We start from the raw sequence: 26,062 nt of genomic DNA on the forward strand, positions 1-26,062 counted from the left end.
CGACAATCTCTCTGGCATTGGAACCATCATCTGTTTTCTCTTCGGTCACGCTCGGTTGATTTTTCTAGTCGGCACACTCATTTCCTCCATTACCCGCTGGCTGCTTCCCAAACAAACACACGTGTGGCTTGGCACTTGTGCTGTACGTAACAAGTCACGCGACGTGACGCTGCGGCTGTGATTGGTTCGGCTCTGCGCTACTTAGTTTGGATTGGCTGACCTTTTTTTTTTTTTTTTTTTTTTTTTTAAAGAGGACAAGAGCGGCGAGGTCTATCGCGATAGCTTAATTTCTCTATCGAGTAAAAGTTATATCGCGATACATATCGTTATCGTTCTATCGCCCAGCTCTACAGCTAATTAATTATCTTGAGTTGATTCAACTGCTATTAGCTTAAAGGTGGGATACAGACTGACAAACAATCATTCACAAACACAGTCAACTTTGAATCGCTAATTAAGCTAACCCATGCATTTCTTTGGACAGTGGGAGGAAGTGACTGAGTCAGCTGCTTTCACAGCTGTTTGCATTGTAATATCTGTTCTGAACTTAAAGTTTTTAGCTAAAAAAATACCATTGACATTATAATAAATTAAAAAATTAAACTAATGAAAACTAAAGTAAACAAAACAACAAATTAAATTTAAATTAACAAAAATCTGAAAACTATTTAAAACAAAAGTGAATTTAAAAAGCCAAAATGAAATGGGAATAAAAACTCATTTTAAAGCTCAAAATTATAAAATATGCATGTTGATCGCAATTTGCATTTAAGTTACAGACTTTTGAAGACATTCAAAGACAAGATCTTGGCATCAAGGATGTGAAAAACAACCAAAATGCTGACGCTTTGCTGTCAGCAGCCGATTCACTGTTCCTGAAGCGTTGCGTAGCAAATACAAAACAAAGATTTGAAGTGAGCAAAGCAACCCCATAAATCAGTACAGATTTTATCATTCCTAATTCTCACACAGTTACAAAACTCAGTAAATGACAATCCTTTGCACAGAGGATAAAGAAAGGCTGTTTACTGACTGAGTGCTTCAAAACAATACAATACATTGGCAGGTATGGCACAGGGTGCAGACTATGAAACATTTAAACACTGGACAAATGTTTGATTCACTACTGAAATACCTTACAACAATCTATAAAATCTTTGCCATCTCCACTGCTTGATTTTTAGTAACTGATCCCAACGTCTAAGCTGCATATTTTCTGCAGGGATTAATAAAGAGAAGTTTCTCTATAGAGTTTCATGGTAGTCTTGTTTCATTTGATCATCTCTGGTGCATGAACAGTCATGCTTCTCACTGGGAACATTTGACTGAGGGGCAAATAGCTGACCACAAACTAAGGCTAAACTGGTTTCCCAGGAGACAAGGGTGAGATTTCAAGGAAGAAGCCCCCTCCCTCCCTCAATCCTTTGATTTTCTGAAAAATCGACAGTGCCCCTTATAATCTGGTGCACCTTATGTATGAATTCTGGTTGTGCTTACTTAGCTCAAACCAATTTTATGTGGTACATGGCGCTCAAAAATTTGTCAAAAAATGTTTTAGTAAGACTTTCGTAAGCTACGAAGGATGGACCGCTTGATGGACTGTCAGAGCATTACGGCTACTGTAGTCAGGAGCCTTGCAGAGTAATACGCACTGTATGCTTGTTAGCTGCTTGTTTAATTGAAAATACATTGATGGGGTTTTTTTTGCACTAATAAAGTTGTGGAGTTGTAAAGTATTTTGTCTTGCATCAATTATATCGTCAGTTATATTGTTATCCCAAATTTTCAAATATATATCATGATAAATATTTATGACCATATTGTCCTGCCCTACATGACACACTAGCAGACAGAGTTGAAACAGCCCATGTAAGAGAAAGAGGTAGACCCAAGCCCTCTGACACACATAAATACTGTTAGTTTTATTCATCCAAAGGAAAATACAAACACAAACCACACAAAGGAAAAAGATTAACAGAATAAAATGGGTTGCAGCTGAAAATTATTTAATATGATCAGAGACATGTGAAATGTAAATTGTCCAGTCTGTCCCAAATTTCACATGTTTGATTAAAGTCAAAGTCTAGAGACATCTATATGTCAAAATCATGTCACACTCACAGCATCAGCTAATGGCAACAGGGAATCAATTAGCACCTACCAAGGAACTTTTTACATGTATTAAACAAAAATTACCAGAAAAAAAGTAACCTTTAATTTATAGTTAATTTACTCAAGCTTAATTACATTTGTTTCAAATGCAGCCAAAAATAACAACAAAATACAAACATTTACATTAAAAAAGGCTCTTTACTTGAGATGATTCTTTGCCTTAGCTATATGTGAGCCAGATGTGGTCCCATGAGTAATCGCCATTAAAAGCTTGTTTTTGAGCTTAGAAAAGCCATTTTTCAGTAAGCAATAACTTTTCCCAGTTCCAGTATTTGAACTATCCAACTGAATGCAAGATTTAAATCCTACGTACAAAACGCAAACTCTAAACAGTGCAAATCATTGCAATGTATTTACATTTAACACAGACTCCCAACTTTCTGGAAGTTGTAGTTACTGGCTACATAACATCTTGCAAATCTTTCTGGTCTAAATGAAAATTTTTAAGTAAAACTAAATACACAAAATGAAGGAATTCCTGTTTATCACCTACTTCCCCCTCAGTGGAAATGTCTCTGTAAGACTCACCTACATAAATTTGACGTGGAACAATAATGACTATAAAACTCCTTTGTTTAAGGAAATATCATTCAGGCCCATGAAGTGCCTGCACTCCACCCGATGCAAGTGCAAACAGTAATCTTGTGACTGCTGACTTCCTCATACATGTATCCGGATTTAAAGTTAGACTGAGGAAAATGGCACTCCAGGTCATATATATCACATGTTGACAAATACTGGCAACAAATAATAGTATGAAAACAACTGGAGCCTCAGTGCTAGTCCACCAGCTACGGTGCCCATTCAGGCACAAAGGCTATCCAAAGGAATTGAGTTTAAAACAGACAGGAATTTTGCAGTGCAAAGCATGTATTTCCACAGAGACACAGCTGTGGCAGATGTCAACACAAAGGTTCAGGGTTGTTTTAATGACAGTTGTACATGCATGCAAAACTCCACAAAAGGAACGTACTGGCTTTACCATACATCTTCACTTTAACAAAAAATAAAAAACAACAACAACAAAAAACATTGAACACCAGTGACAAACACAGTCATCTGAGTGAAAACAACTTTCAATAAAAGTTTAAAAGATCACAGCCTTTTACAGGCATTTCTCAATGATAACATCTTTACTTTGGAAGGCAGCAAACCTAAACCACCTATTGGACAATATTAGATGAAATTGTGTGTTAGGGTCAACAAAGCCACTGAAAAACAGTGGTTTTATTAAACTTCAAGAAAATACGTTAATGAAGTTGATCTTCATGAATATTAATTATAATTCAACTGACATGAGCTGAACTAAACCAAACAGAGCTTAACAGGGAATCAACTGAGGCTCCTCAAAGGTGAAAGAAGAGCCTTAAAGTGGATTTTATACCAATTATCTTAATTTAAAAGCCCTTGGAAGGCAAAAATTGTAATTGAAATCAAATTAACTGCACACCCCTATTACCTAACAAGCAAGAAAATATGAATCATGCAATGACAACAATTTTATCAGTCTTCATCAGAGTGGCTGCTCATGGCAAACCTTGCACGTATGAATAGCCAATCAGCGCACAGACATCTCAAATCATAGGTGATATCCTATGCCAAGACACGATCAGACAGTAGGACAGCTTCTACTTTCACCACAAGCACATCCACACGATCTCAAACGACAGACATCTGGCTAGACTGTAGATGGCTACACCCCTCCAAAGAAGTGGGGCAACGTTATTTATTAATACAACTCCACTCATCTTCTCTGTACTGTAGAGACTATATAAAAACATCGACATCAATGTAGTTGTGCAAGTTTCTACTTTACTTATAGTACGATTATTTAAGGTCAATATATCGAAATTAATGTAAACCAAGAGGCGAGTATTAAAAGACCATAATAGCATGTCTGAGGATACGATATCAAGACCTCTACAGCATTACTGCTGCTCTGCTCTGTACGTGTTATTAAACACAGCAAGGCTACTCTAGGGCTATTATTACAACAGCTTGTTACTTAATCCTGAAACCCCAGCGGGGAAGAAAACCAACTAGCTAGCTAGTTTTGTAAGGGGGTTATTGTCAAACACGATCACTATTTAGCAGGAAGGTGTAACAGAATCCCCGCAAGCGCAGTTAGCCGGTTTCATCGAAACTCTGCGATGACATGGCCCAAGTCATGGGAACACTATGTCGCAGCTATTAATACGGCCTTTTAACGCCCTAAACGCGGTGTCGCCGGAAAGCCTTTCGCGGCATCAACACGCCAAACGCTGGATAAGCGAATGACGGGGAAATGCCACCCCCGGTGGGTACCCAGCACACTAGGTCCCTTGCTTTCCCCGGTCTTTGACACTCAGCCGCCTGCCACTTAGAACCAGACGCTCGCTTTCGTGTTAGCTAGCAAGCCGGAGCACAGAAAGGCACAGAAACAAGTATGTAGCCAGAGGAACCGTAAATAACGTCCGTGTCGCCAGCTTGTCTCTAACGTTAGCCTGCATTCCATCTTTGTGCGGCGGATGATCACCGACTGCAGCGCGTAACTTCAAACCGAGAACGCCCAGGTCCGTTATCGGACACGCAGTCAATCCAGGTTATTACAAAAGCTTAAGGCTTGTTACATCAATCTCGCACGTAAGAGTGTCAAGACGATGATCAAATCTGAAGCATCGTGCACAGATATAAACAAGGGGCAGTGTTAACAGAAACAAACGACAGCGTCAACCCACCTCTCCTCCTTCGCTAGCCGAGGCGGATGCGCTTTATCAGCACACATGAAATTGGGCTTGTGTACATACGAGCGTTCAGTTGCACAAATATGTCAAGTCCTTCTGGAGCCTTCACTGAAAACACTTGTCTTAGCGATTATGGGGTTGCATTATTTTGCTTAACACGACTTAGAAAAATAAGCACGTCAAATAAAGGTGCGTCCGATAATGGACACATCAGTACTAATCAAGCTAGCTACACAGCTAAGCGAGCTAGCGTTAGCAAACCAGCTAGCTCTCTGCGACACGACTGTAAGCGCTGCTAGAAAGCACCAGCTAACGTAAGCGGCCCGGTGCTGCTCCACCACAGACTCAAAACAGCCGGGACTACCGCGGCCAAGACAAAACAAGCTCCCGTGAAACACAAGAAAATTATTACAGTACGCGTTCAGTTAATCAAAGCATCGCTTACCAGCTCTAGGCATCCACCCTCTTGACAGCGAATTCCCTGTCTGTGTGACCACTATCAAAACCAAGTCAATAAACTCACACTTCCGCTGAGACTTTCACAATAAAACCGTCAATCAGCAATATTTTATCAGATACCGCTTGTTCAGTGATGACGTGACGACTCCTACTTCCGGGTCTAAAGTAGTCTGCGTTTAATATGGCTTTTGTGTTGTTAACATGTTTAATGTTATGTATTTTCTTCTGTTTGATCTCAAAAAGCTCCTAAAACAGTCAGTGATCACTGACCTCCCTCGGCTTTTATTACCGCTAATCATTTATTTAAGCTCAGTTTTTAAAACCTTAGGATGTAACTACAGCCCAGCCCATGCAGCAGTATATGAATGACTAACCTCGTATTGTGGATGGATTATCTCAGTTGTTCTCCTGGCTGAAGTTTGGTCCTTTTACAGCATCCTGCCATGCGATTACATTTGTTTCTGACCACTGAGAACACTCACGTTAACTTTTATCGAGTGGAAAAAAAGTTAGCTTGTTTATATTATGCTAACACAGCTGTGTCGCTAGCGGTCACGTAGCACATCATTATATACCAGCTAGCCCAACTTCAGTAACCCTACAAACGTCACTGCTGTTTAGTTTTCTGTCTTCATTTATGCTGGAAGTGATAACAGAGATGTACGTTTTAATTTGTTTTCAAAACCCTGCAGTCAGGACATGCTATATTGTATTTAGATAGAAGCTAGCGAGCTAACTCCCTGCTAACTTCTAACTCCGTTAAATGTCATAAATTCCGTTTTCATGGATGCCTGGATGTTAAACTCAATTGTTACACCTGGTAGAGCAGAACGCTGATCATTTTATTAAAGATGAAAGACTTTAGACAGTTTTTCAACTCTCAGTAATGCCATAGTGATCGTTTGATATATGGACCTGCAGCGGAGTTTAGACCCAGACACGGCTAGTGACGTCAGACTGAACAACCGGATATTTTGTCTTCCTACAACACCGCCTTAAATACCATTTAAAAATAATATAAGATTGCGTTACCATATTGTTTAATTTAGTTTCTAAACCTTACACTTCAATTTTGATTCTTGTAATATAACTCTAACTAATATAAATAATAACGATAACTATAAATAACATAAATATAACCAATATAGTCAAAGGCACGAAGTAAGAATAAACATGGAAAGCATCAAACATCATGATTGAAAAAGTAGGGAAACCTAGTTATTCAAATGAAAGGGAACCCAAATAGTGAGCTGAGAAAAAATCGCATTATATCTTTTGCTTGAAGTGTAGAACGGGTTTGTGACTACATGGAATGAAGATTAAGACGAAATAAAATCCAGCACAATTTAATGCTGCTTCTGGATAAGGTTTTCTCGCCCCCTAATGTTTGTTAGAGAATGTTACATCTTGTACTTCATGCTTAAATAAGAACACTTGGGGGCGCTAAGGTCTCAAACTTGTCTTTAACAATGCAACCTCTCCAGGTAGCAGACACCTGCACAGCTTTAAAGGATACCGCCTGCACTTGATCTGGATCTGCAGTGTCTCAACAAGGGTTACAACTTTCAGATTTAGATAATTAAAGAGGAGCCACAATTTGCACTGTTAGGTCAACTGATTTAATCGCTATGTGTTACATAAAATATGCACGTACTGAAATCAAGCATATTAAAACACATTATGTTACACACATTTACCAAGAACTAGCTGAGCATAAATGGTCGCTTGTCTTTTTTTACTAGCTGTAGAACAGTAATGCTAAATAAGGCATAACTAGTAACAAGCCAATATGCTTGTTTTTGGACTTCAGTGCAGCGTACTACAATGCAGGTTTGGATGAGAAACCTGCGAGAAAAGCTTAGTCTATAGTTTGGATGTTTCCTTTTTCCCCACATATAGTTGGAGAAGAATATTACTAAATGTAAATTAGTAGTTCATTACAAAATGAAAAGTTTTTGCGTTCATATAATTCTTCTTTGCCTTGGGCATAAATGCAACCCTTATACTCAGTTTTAAATGAGTATGAACTGAGTTTTAACTTAACTGAGTCTTAACATTTATGGCCACCTTCCATTTTTTGTGACTGGCTTCCCCTCACAAACAGAAGTTGGAAGGGGCTGCTGTGCTCACTGCTGTGCTCTTTGTCTCTGAGATGGGCATATTAGAGATGTCCACTCTCACTGAAATTTCACAGATACAGAACAAGTGAAAAGAAATTGGAGACTTACAGTGATTATGTCATCCACTGATCTTATTTTAAACTGTGGCCATTTTTGGCTATTTGACTACTGTATAACCATTTAAGAGAAAAATAAGAAAAGGTACAACACATTGTCTGACCTGTGTGATGATCCGTGTGGCACAGTGAACTACATGCACTCAAACCCTGCAAGACAGTGGGCAAGTGTGACACGCTCAGGTCATGGATATTATATGTCTCTTGTAGGAGGGGCAAGTTTAGATCTAGACTGTGCCCTTCAAAAAGCTCTCTCTCTGACCTGCTCAGTCGCACTCAGCCAAGATAGTTGAGCACAGTGGAGCACAGCAAGCCCCCCTCTCTGGACAGCATGGGACTTACTCAGGACCCCAACTTTCAAAAGTTGCAGGAGTGGTACACAGCCCACGCCCTGGGCCTCAACATGAGGCACATGTTTGAGGCTGACAAGGAGAGATTCAACAAGCTCAGGTATAAAACAAGAACAGAATACATTTAGATATGTTTGATGTATTTGGTAAGTTAATGTTAATTCTGTTTTATCATCTGTTGACATGTTCACATAACAGACCTCTGTGTGGCTTCATTACACACATGTCAAACCTCAACACAACGACAAAATGATAGTTTTTGTCTGGATACTGATACTCAGAAAATATCCTCATCTTGTCTCCGATAGCCTCACACTGAAAACTGAGGATGGAGACATTCTTCTGGATTACTCCAAGAACCTCATCACAGAGGACGTTATGAAAATGTTGGTTGACCTGGTAATTCAATTTACATTTAAATGATCTGTGGCCTTTAAACTGTTTATATTAATTACCGAATCATTAGCCAATCAATCCTTTCATCAAGCAGAAAGTGGGGGTCAGTTCATCAGATACAAGTTTCATCTTCACTTAAGTTGTGTTTCTTTGAAGGACTGCTCATAAGTTTAAAACTTCCCAAATTGTTACTGACATAGCATTCATATTTATTGTTTCATTAGGCCAAGTCAAGAGGCATTGAGGCTGCCAGAGAGAAGATGTTTACTGGAGAGAAGATAAACTTCACTGAGGTGCTCGTTGTTAAACAGTCATAACTTCGCTTAACACTCTTTCTTTTATTTCTCTTAAAAATGAACACTAAGTACAGTAAATGCAAGCTGAAAAACCCATTCACTTCTCATTCACGAGCAGTGTAAGCAGCCAGCAGAAAAATACCCAGTGCTTCAGTGCTGATAGTAAGAGTCTGTGTATATTAACATTTATCTCCTGGTGCTGTGGAAATGAAGGGCCGTGCTGTGCTCCATGTGGCTCTGAGGAACCGTTCCAACACTCCCATCATGGTGGATGGGAAGGATGTAATGCCAGACGTTAATAAGGTTCTGGAGAAAATGAAGGGTTTCTGTCATGTGAGTGAACCCAAAAATAAAGGCACAAAATCACAACAAAAGCTCTTCCACAGAACTGTTTAAACAATTCACTATGTCAGTTTTGTAGCCCTGCTCATGAATTTTTTGATGCAGCTATCAGCAGTTTATAGACCCACAAAAATAATGTTTGCGATTTATGTGTTGCAGAAAGTTCGCAGTGGCGAGTGGAAGGGCTACACAGGGAAGGCCATCACTGATGTTGTTAATGTTGGAATTGGAGGATCTGATCTTGTGAGTGGATTAGCTTGAAAGATCTGTTAATCTTACATATATTAATAATAACACAAATAGGCCTGACTTTTTTTTTTCCTTACCATGACCTGTAGGGCCCCCTGATGGTAACTGAGGCCCTGAAGCCATACTCAAAAGATGGACCTCGTGTGTGGTTTGTGTCCAATATTGATGGCACCCACATCGCCAAAACCCTGGCACAGCTCAACCCTGAGACAACCCTCTTCATCATTGCATCCAAGGTAGCATGTTCATGAAGAAATGAGGAATATTTATTTATTTATTGCTAAATCTTCAAGCACAGACAGAAAGTTCCTTATAAATTGCTGCATGAATATATGTGTATTCCTATATATACAGACATTCACCACACAAGAGACAATTACAAATGCTGAGTCGGCCAAAGCTTGGTTCCTCGAACATGCCAAAGATGTGAGTTTGCAGCAATCCTGCACAGCACAGTTTCATTACTACACTAAAAGGATGTCTTTCTTAATTATAAATTTGATATGTTTCAACAGAAAGCTGCTGTCGCCAAACACTTTGTGGCTCTTTCCACCAATGGTGTAAGTTGTACCAAATTTTTTTCAGGGTTAATAAGCCTCTCGCTGCATCTACACATTCTAATACTAACTTTTCTGTTTTTCTCTGTCTCCCCTTCAGCCCAAAGTGAAAGACTTTGGCATCGACACAGAGAACATGTTCGAGTTCTGGGACGTGAGTGCCCTTTGAGCTTTAAAACACACACACTGTATGCAGGTTTTTCACGTCCACACGGTGCCATGGAGCGAGAGTAGAAGCTATAAATAAAGCAGACTTTTGACCTGTGAAGTAGGTGAGACAGACTCTCTGAACAGCAGCTGCCGGGTAATCAGAAGCTCTTCAGTCTCAGTTATTATTGGTAGTGACCTTCTCTCTTGCAGAGGTTACTGTAAAGGCTGAGTTGCATCAAAGGTCAGAGAGTTGCATTTAGTTACATTGTTGGTATTTTAAAGGTAACAGCTATAATGTGGCCTTTATGTCAGGAGAAAATGGCTGCATGCACAAAATCTACAGCAAAGGTGGGCAATCAATTTTCCCAAAGGGGCACATGGGAGACTGGGACTGTTATAGAGGGCTGCCACAATAAGCTTATAAAGAGCTAAAATTAAAATCAAATGAAACTGAGTTAAGCTTATTGATGTGGCCCTCGACATCAGTCCCAGTTTCTCATGTGGCCCCTTGGAAAAATGTATTGTCCGCCTCTAGTCTACAGTATTTTCAGTCCAAAAGAGAGAAGAAGGGAGAAAAAATGCCTAAAAGAACTTTTGGAAAAGATTTAAGACTGAAGCAATCAATCAATCAATCAATCAATCAATCAATCTTTATTTATAAAGCACTTTTCATACAAAAAAAAATGTAGCACAAAGTGCTTTACATGGTTAAAAGCAGCCCACCCCACCCCACCCTCCAACTCACTCCCCACATTCTCATTAACATAAACAATGTGAATACACACATATCCCCCCCCCACACACACACACACACACGCACACATGCACACTTAAAGAGTAAAATTGGGCTGGGTACACATGTGCCAAGTGAGGAAACACTATAACAGGGAGCCGTCTGCACCGGGAGCCGGTCACAGACCGTAGCCTCCAGGCTGGGCACACAGCAGGAGGGAGGCAAAGAAGCCCCCCAGCCAGGCTGAGAGGCAAATCATACATTTCTTGCTACTATTTAACAAAGCTATAAAGATCAAGTGTGGTGTTTATTTTAATTGCATATGTGCATAACCTTGGCTTCCTTTTATTAAAATGGGACAAAACATTGTATAATTTTTGTGTGTTTTCTTGTAGTGGGTTGGTGGTCGTTTCTCCCTGTGGTCTGCAATTGGAATGGCTATTGCCCTGCACATTGGTATGTACAGTAAACACACCCACACATTTCAGGGAGCTCGCTGGGGCTTAAACTACAGGAATACCAAGGTTACTTGGGTCCATCCTGAGGAGAAATATTTGCATTTTTATGTCAGTATCTAAAATCATTGCTAAAACATATATGAAAACTTATATGTGTGGACCAGCAATCATATTCATCCCAAGTACAGTGCTAAAAGTCTACACAATCACTTAACTTTTCTTGTGCATCTGATCTCCAGGCTTTGACAACTTTGAGAAGCTTCTGTCAGGAGCACACTGGATGGTGGGTACACCATAATGAGATGTTCAAAGTGTCACTTCTTCACCTGCCTGATATTGAAAATTATTGTTATGATTTTTTCCCTAAAGAATGATACAGAAAACAAAGGTAAATTAGGTTTACCCTTTCATATATAGGACAAGCACTTCCGTACTGCTCCCCTGGATAAGAACGCTCCCATCCTGTTGGCTCTGTTGGGCATTTGGTACATCAACTTTTTCCACGCTGAGACCCAGGCTATGCTGCCCTATGACCAGTATATGCACCGTTTCACTGCCTACTTCCAACAGGTCTGTCCCCACAATGCAGAAGTGATCCAAAACATTATTTTAAATCAACTTATAGAGTTGATAGATTATTTTAATAATATAAGTGAGTCATTGTATATTGAGAGTGTTTGTTGTCTAGGGTGACATGGAGTCAAATGGAAAGTGCATTACTAATCATGGGACACGTGTGAACTACCACACTGGGCCAATAGTCTGGGGAGAGCCTGGAACAAATGGACAGCATGCCTTCTACCAGCTCATCCACCAAGGTAACTCCACCTGGGAGCAGCAACAGACATTTGATTCAGCTGGTCTTTTTCTGGTCCTGGGTTGTCAAATATGTAGACTGTGTACAAAAACCAGTACATTAAAGTATTTCTGGAGGTTGGTGAGTTGTTGAATCATAAAAACAGTATATACTATTGTAGTTTAGTTACATGTAATTAACAGACTCAGTGAATGTGGAAATCTGAGCCATATCACTGAAATTGCTGTCAGTTGTCTTAAGACACCTCAGGCTGGTGATTATTTCTGTTTGTATCACTCAGCATATAAGAAAAAAATAATAATTTACCAAGAAATATACATTTCTATTGTCTAGCAAAATTTGTGAGGGAAAGTGATAAGGTGTGTTTTCATTTAAAAATATTATGGTTTCAGTGCAGGTGAAACTCTTCAGAGTAAACTTATATACAGTTAAAGAACTGGAATTATCTTAATGGTCCAGGATCAAATTGAGCTGCATGTAGCCCACAGACTAAAGGACTTTAATCCAGTTTGCTACCTGGTTAAGTTTGTCACTAATGCGACTCAACATGTTCATTTCAGGAACTCGAATGGTGCCTTGTGACTTCCTGATTCCAGCTCAATCACAGCATCCAATCAGAGACAACCTGCACCACAAGGTATCACTGATGTTAGAGAGGTATCTGTCTAAAGCAGCATTTATGCAGATATTGCGAAGTCTGTCTCTTGTTTAGGATATTAAATGAGTTTGACCACATCCTAGACTACTCTACTAGACTGTATAGACAAAAGTATTCAGCCATACCGCTTAATCTTAAAATTACAGTGCTTTTAGTTTCCCTGTAAGCACCTAGCCATGCAGTCTACTTATATAAATATTTGTGAAAGAATTCACCGACTTGAAATGTGATACTATAATAGGATTCCACTGTTGCTACAGGATAGTTTGTGGAATTTCTTTCCTCCTAGATATTTCACAGTCAACCGTAAGCACTACTTTTCTGAAAAAATCTCAAGCATGCCAATACACCACCTTTTCAGCAACACATACAAGCTAATAGGATGCATAATGTTAGTAGATTTAATAAAGCTAGATAAAGAGACCAATATTAGAGCTGTTTTTAATTGTTTTAAACGGTGGTTGGCGGAGGCTGCTTGTTGGATTTGTGAGATGAAAGTCCAAAGCATAAACTTCAAATGATGGTTTTATGATAAGGTTTGTCCGAGAGGTAGAGCTTGGGGTGGAATTAGAAATTATTAAAATCAGTGTAACAAATAGCTACGAAAAGTCACAATAAACTATTCCCAAGAGAGCTGCATTTTCTGATATAACTTTTGTGGGCATTTTCTCAAAGCTCCAAGACAAGTTATTTGGCAACATATATGATATTGCACTGGCACCTTGAGGTGATTGTCAGACCTCCGACATTAGCATCAGAACAAGAGCTGCGCACTGGAGCTGAGGTGCAAGCCACTGACCTTCAATTTATTTTCTGCTTCCTTCTAATTTGTCATAGTGGTCAAACCAGTTTATGCCAACATCTATTTAAAGACGCAGCAACAAATTGAACTTTTGATCTTTGCGGTGGATTTGTTGGTTCTTTTATGCTGTGCATTTTTGTAAAATGGTTTGATTCCACTCATGTCCTTAGAAAAAAGGGTCAGCGCAAATCAATGAAAAGTTGCTCTGAGTGATCACCTTTATTCTAAAGAATATTTATGGGAGAAATCAGTTTCAGGATCACTATGCCCCAATTCGAAGGGCACGAGGGCCAGCTAAACAAGTACAGGAGATTTTGGACTGATGTGTCCCAGAAATGAGGGAGTATCTTTTAGAAGAATGGTGCTGAATTCTTTCAGTTCCAGATACTGAGACATTTTAAATATATTATTTTAATTTGTTACTTATCTGTTTGTTAATCATGTAGGAAATACACTATCTAAAACTGCCTGTTTCATTTGACTGTAGATCCTGTTGGCCAACTTCCTGGCTCAGACAGAGGCTCTGATGAAAGGTAAGACTACCGAAGAGGCCAAGAAGGAGCTGGAGGCAAGCGGCCTGAGTGGGGAGGCTCTGGAGAAAATCCTACCACACAAAGTACGTAGAATAAAGAGAAACTACCTTATCAAAGATAATGAACCTGCTGCGCTGCTGATAGCATGTAACAGCAACAAACTAAAACCTAAACTTAAGAGGAGAGCTCCCTGTCATGTTGCTTTTACAAACCCGATTGCAAATTGTTTTTGACAGCAGGTTAGAGAGACTCACCCAGTAAAAACTCTGTAAACAGATGTTGAAGACAACTGTGTCACTTTGAAAAGTGAAAAGACATCTAAAAAAAACAAAAAAAACCCACATCTCTCTTTATGTCTAACGTTGGCTGAAAAATGAAAATACACCTTTTCTTCTCGCTACATTTGCAAACTCTAAAACATCAAAGAAGTTCAAAGCACTCTCTTTTTCAAATAACCCTGGAGGCTTACTGAAGGCTTTTTTGCTGAAATGCACTGGAGTTTGTTTTTTTTAAAGGTTAAATATGACCATGGTCTGACAATGGAGGCATTTATTGATTTTATTTGAAGAATAAATTGCCTTTGACTTCTTTGATGATTTAGCTTATATGTATCTCATCCAAAGAAGACCGCAAACAAACACAGTCTGAATCAAGGATGCAGACTTTTTCAGAAACCATTTAAGTGCATCTTCAAACTCCTCAGACAACCAGGAGAATCAAACTCTGAACCTTCTTGCTATAATGTACTAGCAACACCCTAGCTTGTGAAAAAAACTCAGTTTTGACTGTCCACAAGCCAGTAAGCTTATTTTGCAACAGAAAACCAGAGTTAACTGCATTAAAAACAGAATTTCATTCATGTTTTAATATTTGTTTTTTTTTAAATGTCATCCTCTATCATCTGCCTGTCCAATCACACTGGTTTCAAATTAAATTTCGATCCAGCTTTGTACTAAAACCCCAAAGACATATGTATTTGCAATTTAAAAAATGAGGGGATTGTCACAGATTATTAGGCAGAGGACTCAATCACAGGACTTTGAAGTTTTAGAGAGAAGGTGAGGGTTTATTTACAATGTGGCACCAAGTGAGGATATATACATATATACAGTGAGACAGATAACACGGGGCTCCAGGGAGTAGAGGGGGGTCTGAAGGGGAGGGAAGGTCCAAGGCAGGTGCACGCACCCTCCTCTTCAACTCAATCCACAACTCACTCAGATAGTCCACTCCAAAATGCTCATGCTCACTCACACACATCCACAGGAATCCAGCCGGCAGGGAATCTAGAAGGCCTGTACACAGAGGAAAACAACATTAGGAGGGAGCTCTAGGACAGCACAAGGAATACTCAAAAGGCTAGGCTACACTGATGCTAGGTAGTGTGACAATCCAGCAAGGAAGCAGTCTCTCTTGCCATCTTAAGTAGTCTGCCAGCATCAGTGTAAATGAGCCACAGGTGTGTGTTCAGGGCGGGTTCAGAGGCGAGGAATCAAGATCCAGTTCCGCCTTGGAAAGGCGAAGACAATAAAACACACACCACGACCTCTCCAGATCTTGAGAGATATTCACTTGTGTCATTTCAGTTCAGTTCACCAAAATAAAGAAAATAAATAAATAAAAGCTTGCAGTAACGAGATATGTTTCAAATAGGAATAGGAATTGCCTATTAGAAATAAGCAAATCTGAGATGGTGACATGGTGGGTGGACATTTAAACTTGAAACTTAAACTGAAATGACAATGACCCACTTTTGAACCCATCTTAAACATTTAATTTTAGCCCTGACAGCTAAGTACCATGTTTACATCTGTGTCTAAACTAGACTTCTGATTTTTGTTCAAATTAAAGTCAAGTCATTGTAACAGCTAAAAAAGTTAACCCCCCCAAAAACTTTCCATGAATATCTTGTGTTAGGGGGACAGTGCCCTCCAGTGACATGTATGGACATGGCAATGTATACTTTGTTAAAAAAAACATTTTTGCAAAATAGTGAATTGTATTCTAAAATGTTTCTATTTGATCGCCGCAGGTATTCCAGGGAAACAGACCAACCAACTCAATCATCTTCAAGAAACTGACTCCATATACACTTGGAGTACTTATAGGTAAACCACTTTTGTCACTGTACTGGTTTTATCATTGGTAACATTACCAATAACAATTTCTTTTGAAGCTTTAATGTCCTTTTAAACATCGTTTTAATCAATTTAATTCTACATATACCATTATCTAATTTAACCCGGTTAGTTTTATCTGAAAATGAGACATTACGAAATAATTTCCACTGTTTTTAAATGCGCTGGACTGCACAATAATAAATGATATCTGAGATAGTGGTGGTAATGATCACACAGTGGGAATTTCCTGAAACAGCCAAAGAGCGGCAATTTCCAGCTGAGCTTCAGTCAGGACGTTGCACACTGTTGCATAGTAACAGTCAGTGTGTTTGCACCTATGATGGGAAACTAACTGAGCAGGTTTTATTCTGAACAGCTCTATTGTGCTGCTTCAGAAATTCAATCTTTGTTTTCATTTCATTTGTTGAATTTGTGATTATTCTTCCCATTTTTGCAGCAATGTATGATCACAAGATCTTTGTCCAGGGATTAATGTGGGAGATCAACAGCTTTGACCAGTGGGGGTGAGTCTGTTTCTTTCAGCATACACAACAAGTTTCCTAATAAAAGTCTCTCTTTTGTGCTAATTCGCAGCTCCACATGTTTATTCCTGGACTCTGCTGAAATTTTGCATGATTCACAGTCAGAATTAACCTTATTTAACATTTACTATGCCTTGGTGTAGGCCCCTCCGTTCATCCCCTTTCCGAAACAAGCCTCTCCCCCACTTTAGGCCAACTTTCTTCTCATTGTCTGACCCAAAGGTTTGAACACCAGGGGCTGCTGTGCTCAAATAAGCAAGCTTTAAGAGAAGTCTGACGCCTAATGTTATACTGTGCAGCTTTCAGATTGAGGCACTGTGGATACATTTTTGCAGATTTTCCAAAATGTATTAACACATGACTGAACCCATCATATCTCTTGTATTTATGTCTTCTCCCCTCACATACGCATTATTAGAGTGGAACTGGGCAAACAGCTCGCCAAGAAGATTGAGCCTGAGCTCAAGGACACTGCTGAGATTCACTCCCACGACTCCTCCACCAACGGACTAATCAACTTCCTCAAGAAGAATTTTGCCTGAGCTGAGTGACCTCAATAACTTCCCCTTGACTCCACAGTATTATCTATCTTATCAGCTCAGGAGCTGCGTGGACAGGAGTCCCGCAGTGGCAGCTGGTCACTCCCACGCAGTTGAGCTGAAGCACTCTGTATGTTTGTTCTCGCATTATGAATATCGTGACTGTCTAGTATGCTGTCGTTTCCACGTTTGTTCGTTTACCACTGTGAGAGGAAAAGCTTTTTGTATTAGACTGTCGTGACAGGCAGAGCGAAGCATGCCCCCACTCTGTCTCTACTGTTACACGAAATTTTGTTCCTGAAATAAAAATCTTCACACAGAATATGTAGATATGTTCGGTTTTCTCATACATATGTACATGTATGTAATGATGATGTGAGCGTGCGACTAACAAAAAGCAGTACACCACTAGATGGCATCAGAGTGCCAGATTTATTTGCTGGGAGCAAATGAGCCACCCAGTAATCAACTAGTTATTCAGTGGAACAAAGGGTCAAAGGTCAGTCCATCTGTACTGTTCCTCCCCACAAATCCCCAGACTCCACAGCATCCATTTAGCTTAGAGAGAAAAACAAACAACTGGACTAAACAGCATCTGGACTGCAAGTCAGTCAGCACTATGTTTAACTAGAATTTAATTTTATGATCGTTTTGGACACATGTAACAAAATCTCCTTGTATTCTCCTGATAAACAGAAGGATCACATATAATACTTGTATGAGAGGCAGCTTGCTTCTGAATAAATCATGATTGTGTTAAGTACTGTTTGATGCACAAAACAGCCTGAGCCTTAAATATATTTCACGGTGTTTCCTTCACTTTAAACCCACTGCCGGGTACAATTACAGAGTGTGTGTAAGGACAAACAGAAAGTTAAAAAAGAAACCGAGACCCCCAGACACTGCTGGGTTTTCAGTCCTGTTGCCAGGCAACAATACAGTACTTCAAATCTAACTTGTGCTTTTTATCTCTAGCTCTGAAACAAGATACAGAAGAAAGTGAGTTTGTCTGAGGAGAACATTCTGCCTTATTGTGAATTATCAGTGAAATCAGTCCAAAAAGAACACATTTTCGACTCATAGCTAGAAAAAAAAAGAAGATAATTTTGGAGTATTCTTTGTAAATGGTGTTACCTTTCTCACTGAAACTCATCCCTCGATGACTCTCAGCTGAGTCCTAGATGAAGGGGCAAAGCCCTGGCTACATCATGGTGGTGAGGCTGAGCAAACCTGCAACTCTGCTTACTGAAACAAGAAAGTCCAGTGAACTAATAAAATACAAAAAGCAAACAGTAAAAATCTCCAAAATAGAAGAAAACGTTATAGCACCTGAACAGGAGTGAAAATATTTCATCCCTCTTACTTACCTCGCAGTGACAGTGCGAGTTTCATTTCAAATCTTGGGGAAAATACCACTTCTTGCCTTTACGCTCTCTAAGTTGTCATTTTTAACTGAGGTTAGTAAGTGGTTTAAATTAAAAGCAATGTTTCCGTAAACAACTGCTGCTGAACCTGGTTGTAACAGGAGAAACTGGACACGATTTAAAGAATAGACACAGACTAACCTGAAAGCGAGTGTACATTTAACCAAAAACAGTAACACAGTGGGAGCTATCTTCAAAAAATATAACAGACCGGGAAAAAACAAAGGAACTCCTGACAAAAAAAGACAGAGTTTTTGATGAACCATTTTTGCTTTTGACAGCACAACCAGTTTATGGGCCTAATCAACAAATCAATCAATCAATCAAAGCAAAACAAAAATGCATCAACTGAGACTTACATAATGGAATTTATCATACATATGACTCTATCTGTTTTACTTGAGAATAGCAGCCCGTATCAGCAACTAATAAGTGAACAATTCACCAGAAAAATCTGCTATTTGGCCAAAAGCAAGGCTGAAATATTCATCCTTGTGACATCTAAACAGTTGAACATGGCCACACCTATAAAGACTTCTTCTTCCTATGTGCACCTGCATCCACAAATAGCGAAAGCCTCTAGTACTTCTGCGTTACTCTGCGCACTATTATTCAAAACAGGTTAATTTTCGAGGCAGGAATAAACAAACTGTAACAAATCAACATGAAGAAGTAACAGGGCCGACTCGGTTCAGCGGAGAGTGGAATCAAATTGCAGCGGGAAAGCATTAAACAGGATCTGTGTGCGTTCCTGAGATTTTTGTTGAACAATGCCGCTGCACACCCTCACATTCCACTTCATACTCTATTGGTTTGGCCACTTGGTTATTTTTCTTTCCTCCTGGAGTGTTTAAGAGTTGCCCCCCTTCAACATTGCTTGCCATAATGTTACTGACAATGTCAGGTGTAGCTTTGGAGCACAAAACTGGAATTCTTCCAGATGGCATGAAGTGCTTGTTGTTGTATGGAAAGATCCTCTGAGATGCATGTTTTCTTCATCAGCATGTTCTCAACACATTTGTATTCATCGTGCGCCACAGTGGAAGCAGTTTGACGGTCAGCATCCGTGCATGTAAAAAAGCTCGGAAATTCAGGCCTCAGAGGAGGAGAGTGCCTGCAGGTCTTCAGCCAGCTGCCATTCTCACTTGAACTTCACTGGCATGCTTCACTGGTAAAACTCTGGAGGATATAAAAAAAAAAGAAAAGAAAAAAAAAAGCCATCGTGTCAAGCCCAGCTTCATTTTTCCCATGACTACAGGAGTTATATAAAGATTAACTTAAGTACGTGGGCAGAGCTTGTCATATTGCAGCAAAGGAAGCCTGCTGGAGTCGCACGAGGCCTCAGAGTGCTTCAGCTAACCACTGCTCAGACTCCATGTTTCTCCTCAACTTTCTACAGCTCCCCATTTTGAGGACCACATCGAAAAAAACTGCTCTCTGCATTCTCACCATCACCGCAACAAGAACAAAATCCTGAGGACTATTACAGCTACATGCCAGTGCACATTGTGTGATTTTGTTCAGGTATTAAAGCAGAACGCTAAACATTGGTTGCCAACATTAGTACACAGATAGTGTACAGGCAGTTCTGGCATAAAGCATCACATGCAAACATATGCATCCTTCATAGCAGAATTACTTCTTTGAGATGCCCTTTACCTCACAGGTCAATCAGAGGCTGCTTTTTAGTGGTTTCTCCCTGCCAAGCTACCAGACAGCTGGGCTGGTTTTTCCCTCTGGGAAGGCCCAAAGTCAGTTATCTGGTTTTCTGTGTGGGTTTTTGCATACTAAGCACCCATTGTAAGAATCATATTTTTTGTTGCCTCTGCAGATAAACTGACCAACATCTGGCTCTAAGTCAGCATCACAAAGTGAGAGATACATAATACTCCCACGCTGATATCAACCTCTGTTAGTCTGCAGGAGACATAATATCACAGTGACAAACACAAGGATTGTGTTGAATGTTGATTTATTTTAAAAGATTTGTACATCAAAGCTTTTATTTCTGATTGTGGTGACATATTTCAAACCAAGCTGACATGACTGTGTAGCTTCAAGCTAGAGCAGTGTAGATACGATTATTTATTTTAACCTTCAAAATTTAATAGTTCAGCATAAGAGATTTTTTTCAGTAAGTCTTGTAAATGAGTGAATTGGTCACCTTTGTGCTCTTTCTTATTTATTTACTGGTTTCTGGTTAACAATTTAGTGTTAGTTTGCTAGCTAAACCTCAAAAAAGCAATTACTCATGTAATGTAAATTGAAGTAGTGTAGTAATTAACTACAACCACACATCAAACTCGTCTAAAGGCCCCATATGCTTGTTTGTTTCCATTCCTTCCCTCTTTGTCTGTTTGCCATCTTCTCTCAGAGGCATCACGCGGCTCTACTAGGTCGAGAAGATAAGGCCTTCCCTAAACTGCAGCATTTGGCCCGTTCATTAATCTTTCACTATTCCCATCTTCATCAGTAAACATGTGGAGTACATTTGGGGTTGTAGTTTTTGCTTGTGAATCTCTAACATGACAGAAATCTGGCTCTTTTCCCACTCCGTGTCAAAATAAACAAGACACTAAATTACTGGTAATTGTCTTTCAGACTTCCTGTTTAAAGTAGGTTTCAAGCCCTGCCCAGCATAATGATGATGACATCGTGAGGGGTTATTTTCTCAAATCCCTTTAGAGCCACAAAAGACGCTACACAGAGGAGGGTGACTAGCAGATGTCGAAAAAACTGATCTTTGGAGTGAACGATTAGGAGGTTGACCGTTTATAGTTAACATCTTTATCTTTAAAGAATCATTAAAAAATAATAAACAAGCAAAAAGAAATCAAGCAATAAAAATAGGAAACAGACAAAAATCGGTTCCTGTTGTTCAAGGATGTCAAAATCATTTTACATCGCTAAATATGGCCGTCTTAGGTCCATGTCTTTAACATTGTTAGGAAAAGATTACCGATTTCCGGAGAGGGTTTGTTTTTTGTTGTTGTTATTTTGTTATTCTGTCTAGTTTGGCTTAATTGTCTTATTTATTCCACAAAATGTAATCTCTGAGGGGATGTGTTTCCTAAAATTAACACTATCAGCTTTTTTATTTAAAAATACTTTAAATAAAATACTTAAAAAACGAACATTAATCAAACTAACATATTACTGATGTTTATTAATTTATAGTCTTATTATGTTTCTTCTGGATACAACCCCGGTGAAAAGAGATTTGAGTCTAGTGAAATTTCTTTAGAAATAAAATAATAACTATTATTTTTATAGCAATTTTCAAAATCCAAACTTCACAGGAGCAACAAAATAAATTGACATTAAAAAAAATGTGTGAAGACGTTGCAAAAATAACAGAAATTGTTTTGTAAATAAGGTCTGTTCAATGGAAATTCAAACTCTTGTAAAATCGGGAAAGTGTGTTTTAAGTATTTAAAATAACTGACTCAGCCAATTTCTTCAGGGAGACCCTTCCAATGCGCCTGGATAAAAGTCCGCTTCCCAAGGATCCCAAAGTGTACACTGGTTCATATGGTACTAAGAAGTCAGAGATATAGCTAGGAGCAAGGTAGTGAGGCCAATTAAAAGTTATCAATAAAATCTTCAAAGATATTTAAAACATACTGGAAGTGATTGTAAAAAGGATAAATAGGAATTATACAGTGATTAAAGTCTGATCTTCTCAGATTATTCTGACCTCTTCCTAAAATGTCTTTCTGCACCCTCAAACACAGTAAGACAGTCTATCTATCTATCTATCTATCTATCTATCTATATAGATATATAGATATTAGGGGTGCAATGATACTCGTATAGATATTGAACGTTCAATACAGTGCTTTCGGTTCGGTACGCATATGTATCGAACAATACAAAATTTGTAATTTATTTTATCAACTTTCCTTCTGACGATGCTGTCTGTGTTGAGCGCTCAGTAAATCTGCGTTCGACTACTCAGCCTAGGCTGCACTGTCGAGCGCAGATCCAGTGAGCGCTCAACACAGACAGCATCATCAGAAGGACAAGCGCAGGGCAAGCTAGCGAGACAGAAGTTAAGCTCTCCTTGCAACATGGCAAATTGAACCTTCCCCACCCTCATTCAGATGTGGCGTTTGGAATTATTTTGGTTTTCATGTGACATATGACCCTGAAGGTAAGCGCGTCATGGACTAAAGTAAAACAGTATGTTGGATGTGCCACGCAATGCTCAATTACATGGGTGGGAACTAGTGTGTTAGCGAGCAGTTAGCTCGTTAACGTGTTAGCCGTCTAGCCCCGCAGGGGTAGCTCGATAACGGAGCACTAGTGGGAACACAACGAATATGACTGCACATTTACGCCGACATCATCCTAGTGCAAAGACAAGTGGAAGCAGACAAAAACAACAAGCATGCATGTTACAAACTTTACCCGAGTCATTTAGACAGCCGTTAGCACATGATTCTCCTTATGGGGACCTGATATGTTTAATATTGTGGCGAGCTCAGACAAGGAGGAGAGGGAGGTGTCGTTTGGTCTTGCTTACCGTGAGCTAGCCAGGGAGCACAGCCGTTTATTGACATCTGCAGAAGAACACTGCCGCTAGCTAACTCCTCAGCGTGGCAACCGCACAGCAACAACAACACACAGAGCGCCCTCTGACCCCGGAAGGACACACCGTCGCAGCGAGAAGGCGTCACCCGTCACTATGGCAACATAAACAAAACATAACTGTACAAACAGAACCCCGAACAGCCCTGACCCGCTACATAGCCCCCGCCTAAGGGGTCAGTCGTCCCCGATGACCCCATTGCCCCACACAAAGTCCTGCAAATGTCCAGGTGCCTTCTTTTGGCGCACCGCCGGTCACGACAGGCGGGGGAAAAGTCACTCGGGTCAGAACATGGGGTGCCACCATCATCCCACTTCTGACACCAATGTGGCGAGCTCAGACAACGAGGAGACGGAGGTGTTGTTTGGTCTTGCTTCCCGTGAGCTAGCCGGGGAGCACAGCCGTTTATTGACATCTGCAGAAGAACACTGCCGCTAGCTAACTGCTCAGCGCGGCAACCGCACAGCCACAACAACAACACACAGGGCGCCCTCTGACCCCGGAAGGACACACCGTCGCAGCGAGAGGGCGTCACCCGTCACTATGGCAACATAAACAAAACATAACTGTACAAACAGAACCCCGAACAGCCCTGACCCGCTACAATATGCTGCTGAAAATATAGCCCAGAAGAAGCGTATAGTATAGCTTTTATTTTGGAAAGAGCCATTTCTCTGTAATAAACTCTCTTTTCCAAAGATGAGTGACTCCTCAATCAGATACAGGTGTTACCGCGCCAGATCCCCGGCCCCGAACCGTAGTAAGGAAACCTCTGGCAGTTACTTGAAGGTTCCGTAACTGACTCGTAGCCGGCAACAGCTTACTATACAGGTCAACTCCGCTAGCAAAAAGATCGAAGGAGGCGTAGGAAACTGCTTCACCGAACTTTATTTCTTCTCTAAGGCACGAACACAGCGTACAGTGGGCTGAAACAGTTTACTCACAGCGAGCATCGCCGACACAACTCTGGCTGTCGAGGGAGTTATTATATTCCTTTTATTTATTTTCTTTCCGTCTCTTCTGTAGCTAACCGTTACTTTTTCCCCTTCTCCGCTCTCTCTCTTCACACACACACACACACACACACACACCAGGCAGTCCCGCTACACACATCCCGAATACATTTCCCATCAGGCTTCATCCTTAAAGGGCCATGCCTGTAACACAGGGCTTGCAAAATCGGGCTAGCGATTTTTCCAGTCGGGCTACCAAAATCTATCTCTGCCCTGCCCGTCGGGCTATTGTAGGAAGGAAAATTATATGTCAATGCTTTTGCATTCTTTCGGAAATGTAGCTGGGTAATTATGTCATTGGCATCGGTGAGCCACTGTCAATATGTGACATATTGAAATCGCGTTTGAATTTGCGCTTGTTTTTTGCTTTCACTTTGCAAATATCCAGGTGCCTTCTTTTGGCGCACCGCCGGTCACGACAGGCGGGGGAAAAGTCACTCGGGTCAGAACATGGGGTGCCACCATCATCCCACTTCTGACACCAATGTGGCGAGCTCAGACAACGAGGAGACGGAGGTGTTGTTTGGTCTTGCTTCCCGTGAGCTAGCCAGGGAGCACAGCCGTTTATTGACATCTGCAGAAGAACACTGCCGCTAGCTAACTGCTCAGCGCGGCAACCGCACAGCAACAACAACAACAACACACAGGGCGCCCTCTGACCCCGGAAGGACACACCGTCGCAGCAAGAGGGCGTCACCCGTCACTATGGCAACATAAACAAAACATAACTGTACAAACAGAACCCCGAACAGCCCTGACCCGCTACAATATGCTGCTGAGAATATAGCATAGAAGAAGCGTATAGTATAGCTTTTATTTTGGAAAGAGCCATTTCTCTGTAATAAACTCTCTTTTCCAAAGATGAGTGATTCCTCAATCAGATATATTTATTTTTTTAATTATTTTTGTTTCAGCAACATTAAATTTAAAAACTGTACTTTTGAGTTAAAATATATATTTATAATTTTAATAAATGACAAATTAAAAAGGCATGAACATTTTTTTTGTATCGAAAAAATATCGAACCGTGACACCAAAGTATCGAACCGTGAATTTTGTGTATCGTTGCACCCCTAATAGATATATATATATATTTATAACAATCTAACTTCAACTAGCAGTTCCAATATGTTGGCTTTAACCGGCTATAGTGTTATATTCTGAACTCTTTAATGGGCAGAATGAAAACATTATAATCTGAAGAAGCTACAAAAAATATAGTCCAAATAGTCCTGATTTTTTTTGTTGTTGTTTTGGGAGGGGGGGGGGATTAAATAATATTCACATATTTTGGAACTCTGATTTTGGTCAAAGATCTTCATTCAAATTACTTTATTTAAATTAATAAATTACTGGCATACTCTGGCACTTGGATTTTAATTATTTGCCTGCCAAATAAATTACACCTGCACTGAATGTGAATTCTGTGTAAAAATTTGTGTCACCTTTAATCAAACAGTTTGTCAGTATTATCTGTGTACAGAAAAAACAGCGTAGTTTCTGAAAAGTCGCACTGCTGCGGACTTCTTCAAGTGTATTATTTTATATGGCTGTTGTACTGAGTATGCACTTTAAAAAATTAACACATCGTTGTTTTGGCAGAGAAAAACAAAACTTTCCTTTTAGTGCTTACACTCAATAACTGAAATGATTTATGAAGTGACTCATAACCAGTGTAGCTCCTGCCAGTTTAATGTCTTTTCTCTTTAATTTTCAGTGCATGAAATTTGATTTTCTTCAGGTTCACAGTAGAAATAATTTCATTTCCCTACAGGTACGCGCTATATGACTGCACTACACACAGCTAATGATTGCACTTCGAGGAAACTCAGTGTACCTTTTCGAGGGTCAAAATATATGTTTTTTGCAGATTAAAATATGAAGAAACACATTCTATGTTTG

At 39.9% G+C, this 26,062-nt stretch overlaps 2 protein-coding genes and 1 long non-coding RNA gene across 4 annotated transcripts in view; 1 reads left to right on the forward strand and 2 right to left on the reverse strand.

The window, feature by feature from the left end:
* garre1 (granule associated Rac and RHOG effector 1) overlaps positions 1-5,428 on the reverse strand; it is a 41,289-nt gene extending 35,861 nt beyond the window's left edge. The window contains exon 1 of the mRNA XM_085446413.1: positions 5,341-5,428. The gene's annotated coding sequence lies outside the window, so the exon portion shown is untranslated. The remainder of the gene's footprint in view (positions 1-5,340) is intronic.
* A 2,414-nt stretch (positions 5,429-7,842) lies between these two features.
* Positions 7,843-17,454, forward strand: gpib (glucose-6-phosphate isomerase b). Its single transcript, XM_085446517.1, has 18 exons — positions 7,843-8,040; positions 8,249-8,339; positions 8,561-8,629; positions 8,846-8,965; positions 9,134-9,217; positions 9,313-9,459; positions 9,578-9,649; positions 9,739-9,783; positions 9,881-9,934; positions 11,059-11,119; positions 11,361-11,404; positions 11,539-11,691; positions 11,810-11,939; positions 12,499-12,575; positions 13,886-14,014; positions 15,964-16,039; positions 16,509-16,575; positions 17,012-17,454. The coding sequence occupies exons 1-18, from the start codon at positions 7,922-7,924 to the stop codon at positions 17,133-17,135; spliced, it is 1,662 nt and encodes a 553-aa protein (XP_085302643.1). The 5' UTR covers positions 7,843-7,921; the 3' UTR covers positions 17,136-17,454.
* Positions 14,983-24,941, reverse strand: LOC146718305 (uncharacterized). 2 transcript variants are annotated; one of them, XR_014917694.1, is made up of 3 exons: positions 24,092-24,941; positions 18,267-19,735; positions 14,983-15,226 (listed from the first exon to the last, which is right to left on the reverse strand). It is a non-coding gene; the product is annotated as an uncharacterized LOC146718305 (long non-coding RNA). The 2 variants fall into 2 exon arrangements; XR_014917680.1 differs by lacking the exon at positions 24,092-24,941 and adding an exon at positions 23,082-23,874.
* Positions 24,942-26,062: the final 1,121 nt, after the last annotated feature.

The sequence above is a fragment of the Copadichromis virginalis genome, linkage group LG1 (genome assembly GCF_057382275.1).
Source record: "Copadichromis virginalis isolate Kocher_CV1m ecotype Utaka linkage group LG1, C_Virginalis_male_GT1.1, whole genome shotgun sequence".
NCBI classification, from domain to species: Eukaryota; Metazoa; Chordata; class Actinopteri; order Cichliformes; family Cichlidae; genus Copadichromis; species Copadichromis virginalis.

Bases quoted from the DNA above. Each gene is read 5' to 3' on its own strand.
- gpib (XM_085446517.1), top strand. From the start codon at position 7,922: ATGGGACTTACTCAGGACCCCAACTTTCAAAAGTTGCAGGAGTGGTAC. The intron at 8,340-8,560 runs GTAATTCAATTT...TTGTTTCATTAG, and splicing joins TGAAAATGTTGGTTGACCTG to GCCAAGTCAAGAGGCATTGA. The intron at 11,120-11,360 runs GTATGTACAGTA...TCTGATCTCCAG, and splicing joins GGCTATTGCCCTGCACATTG to GCTTTGACAACTTTGAGAAG.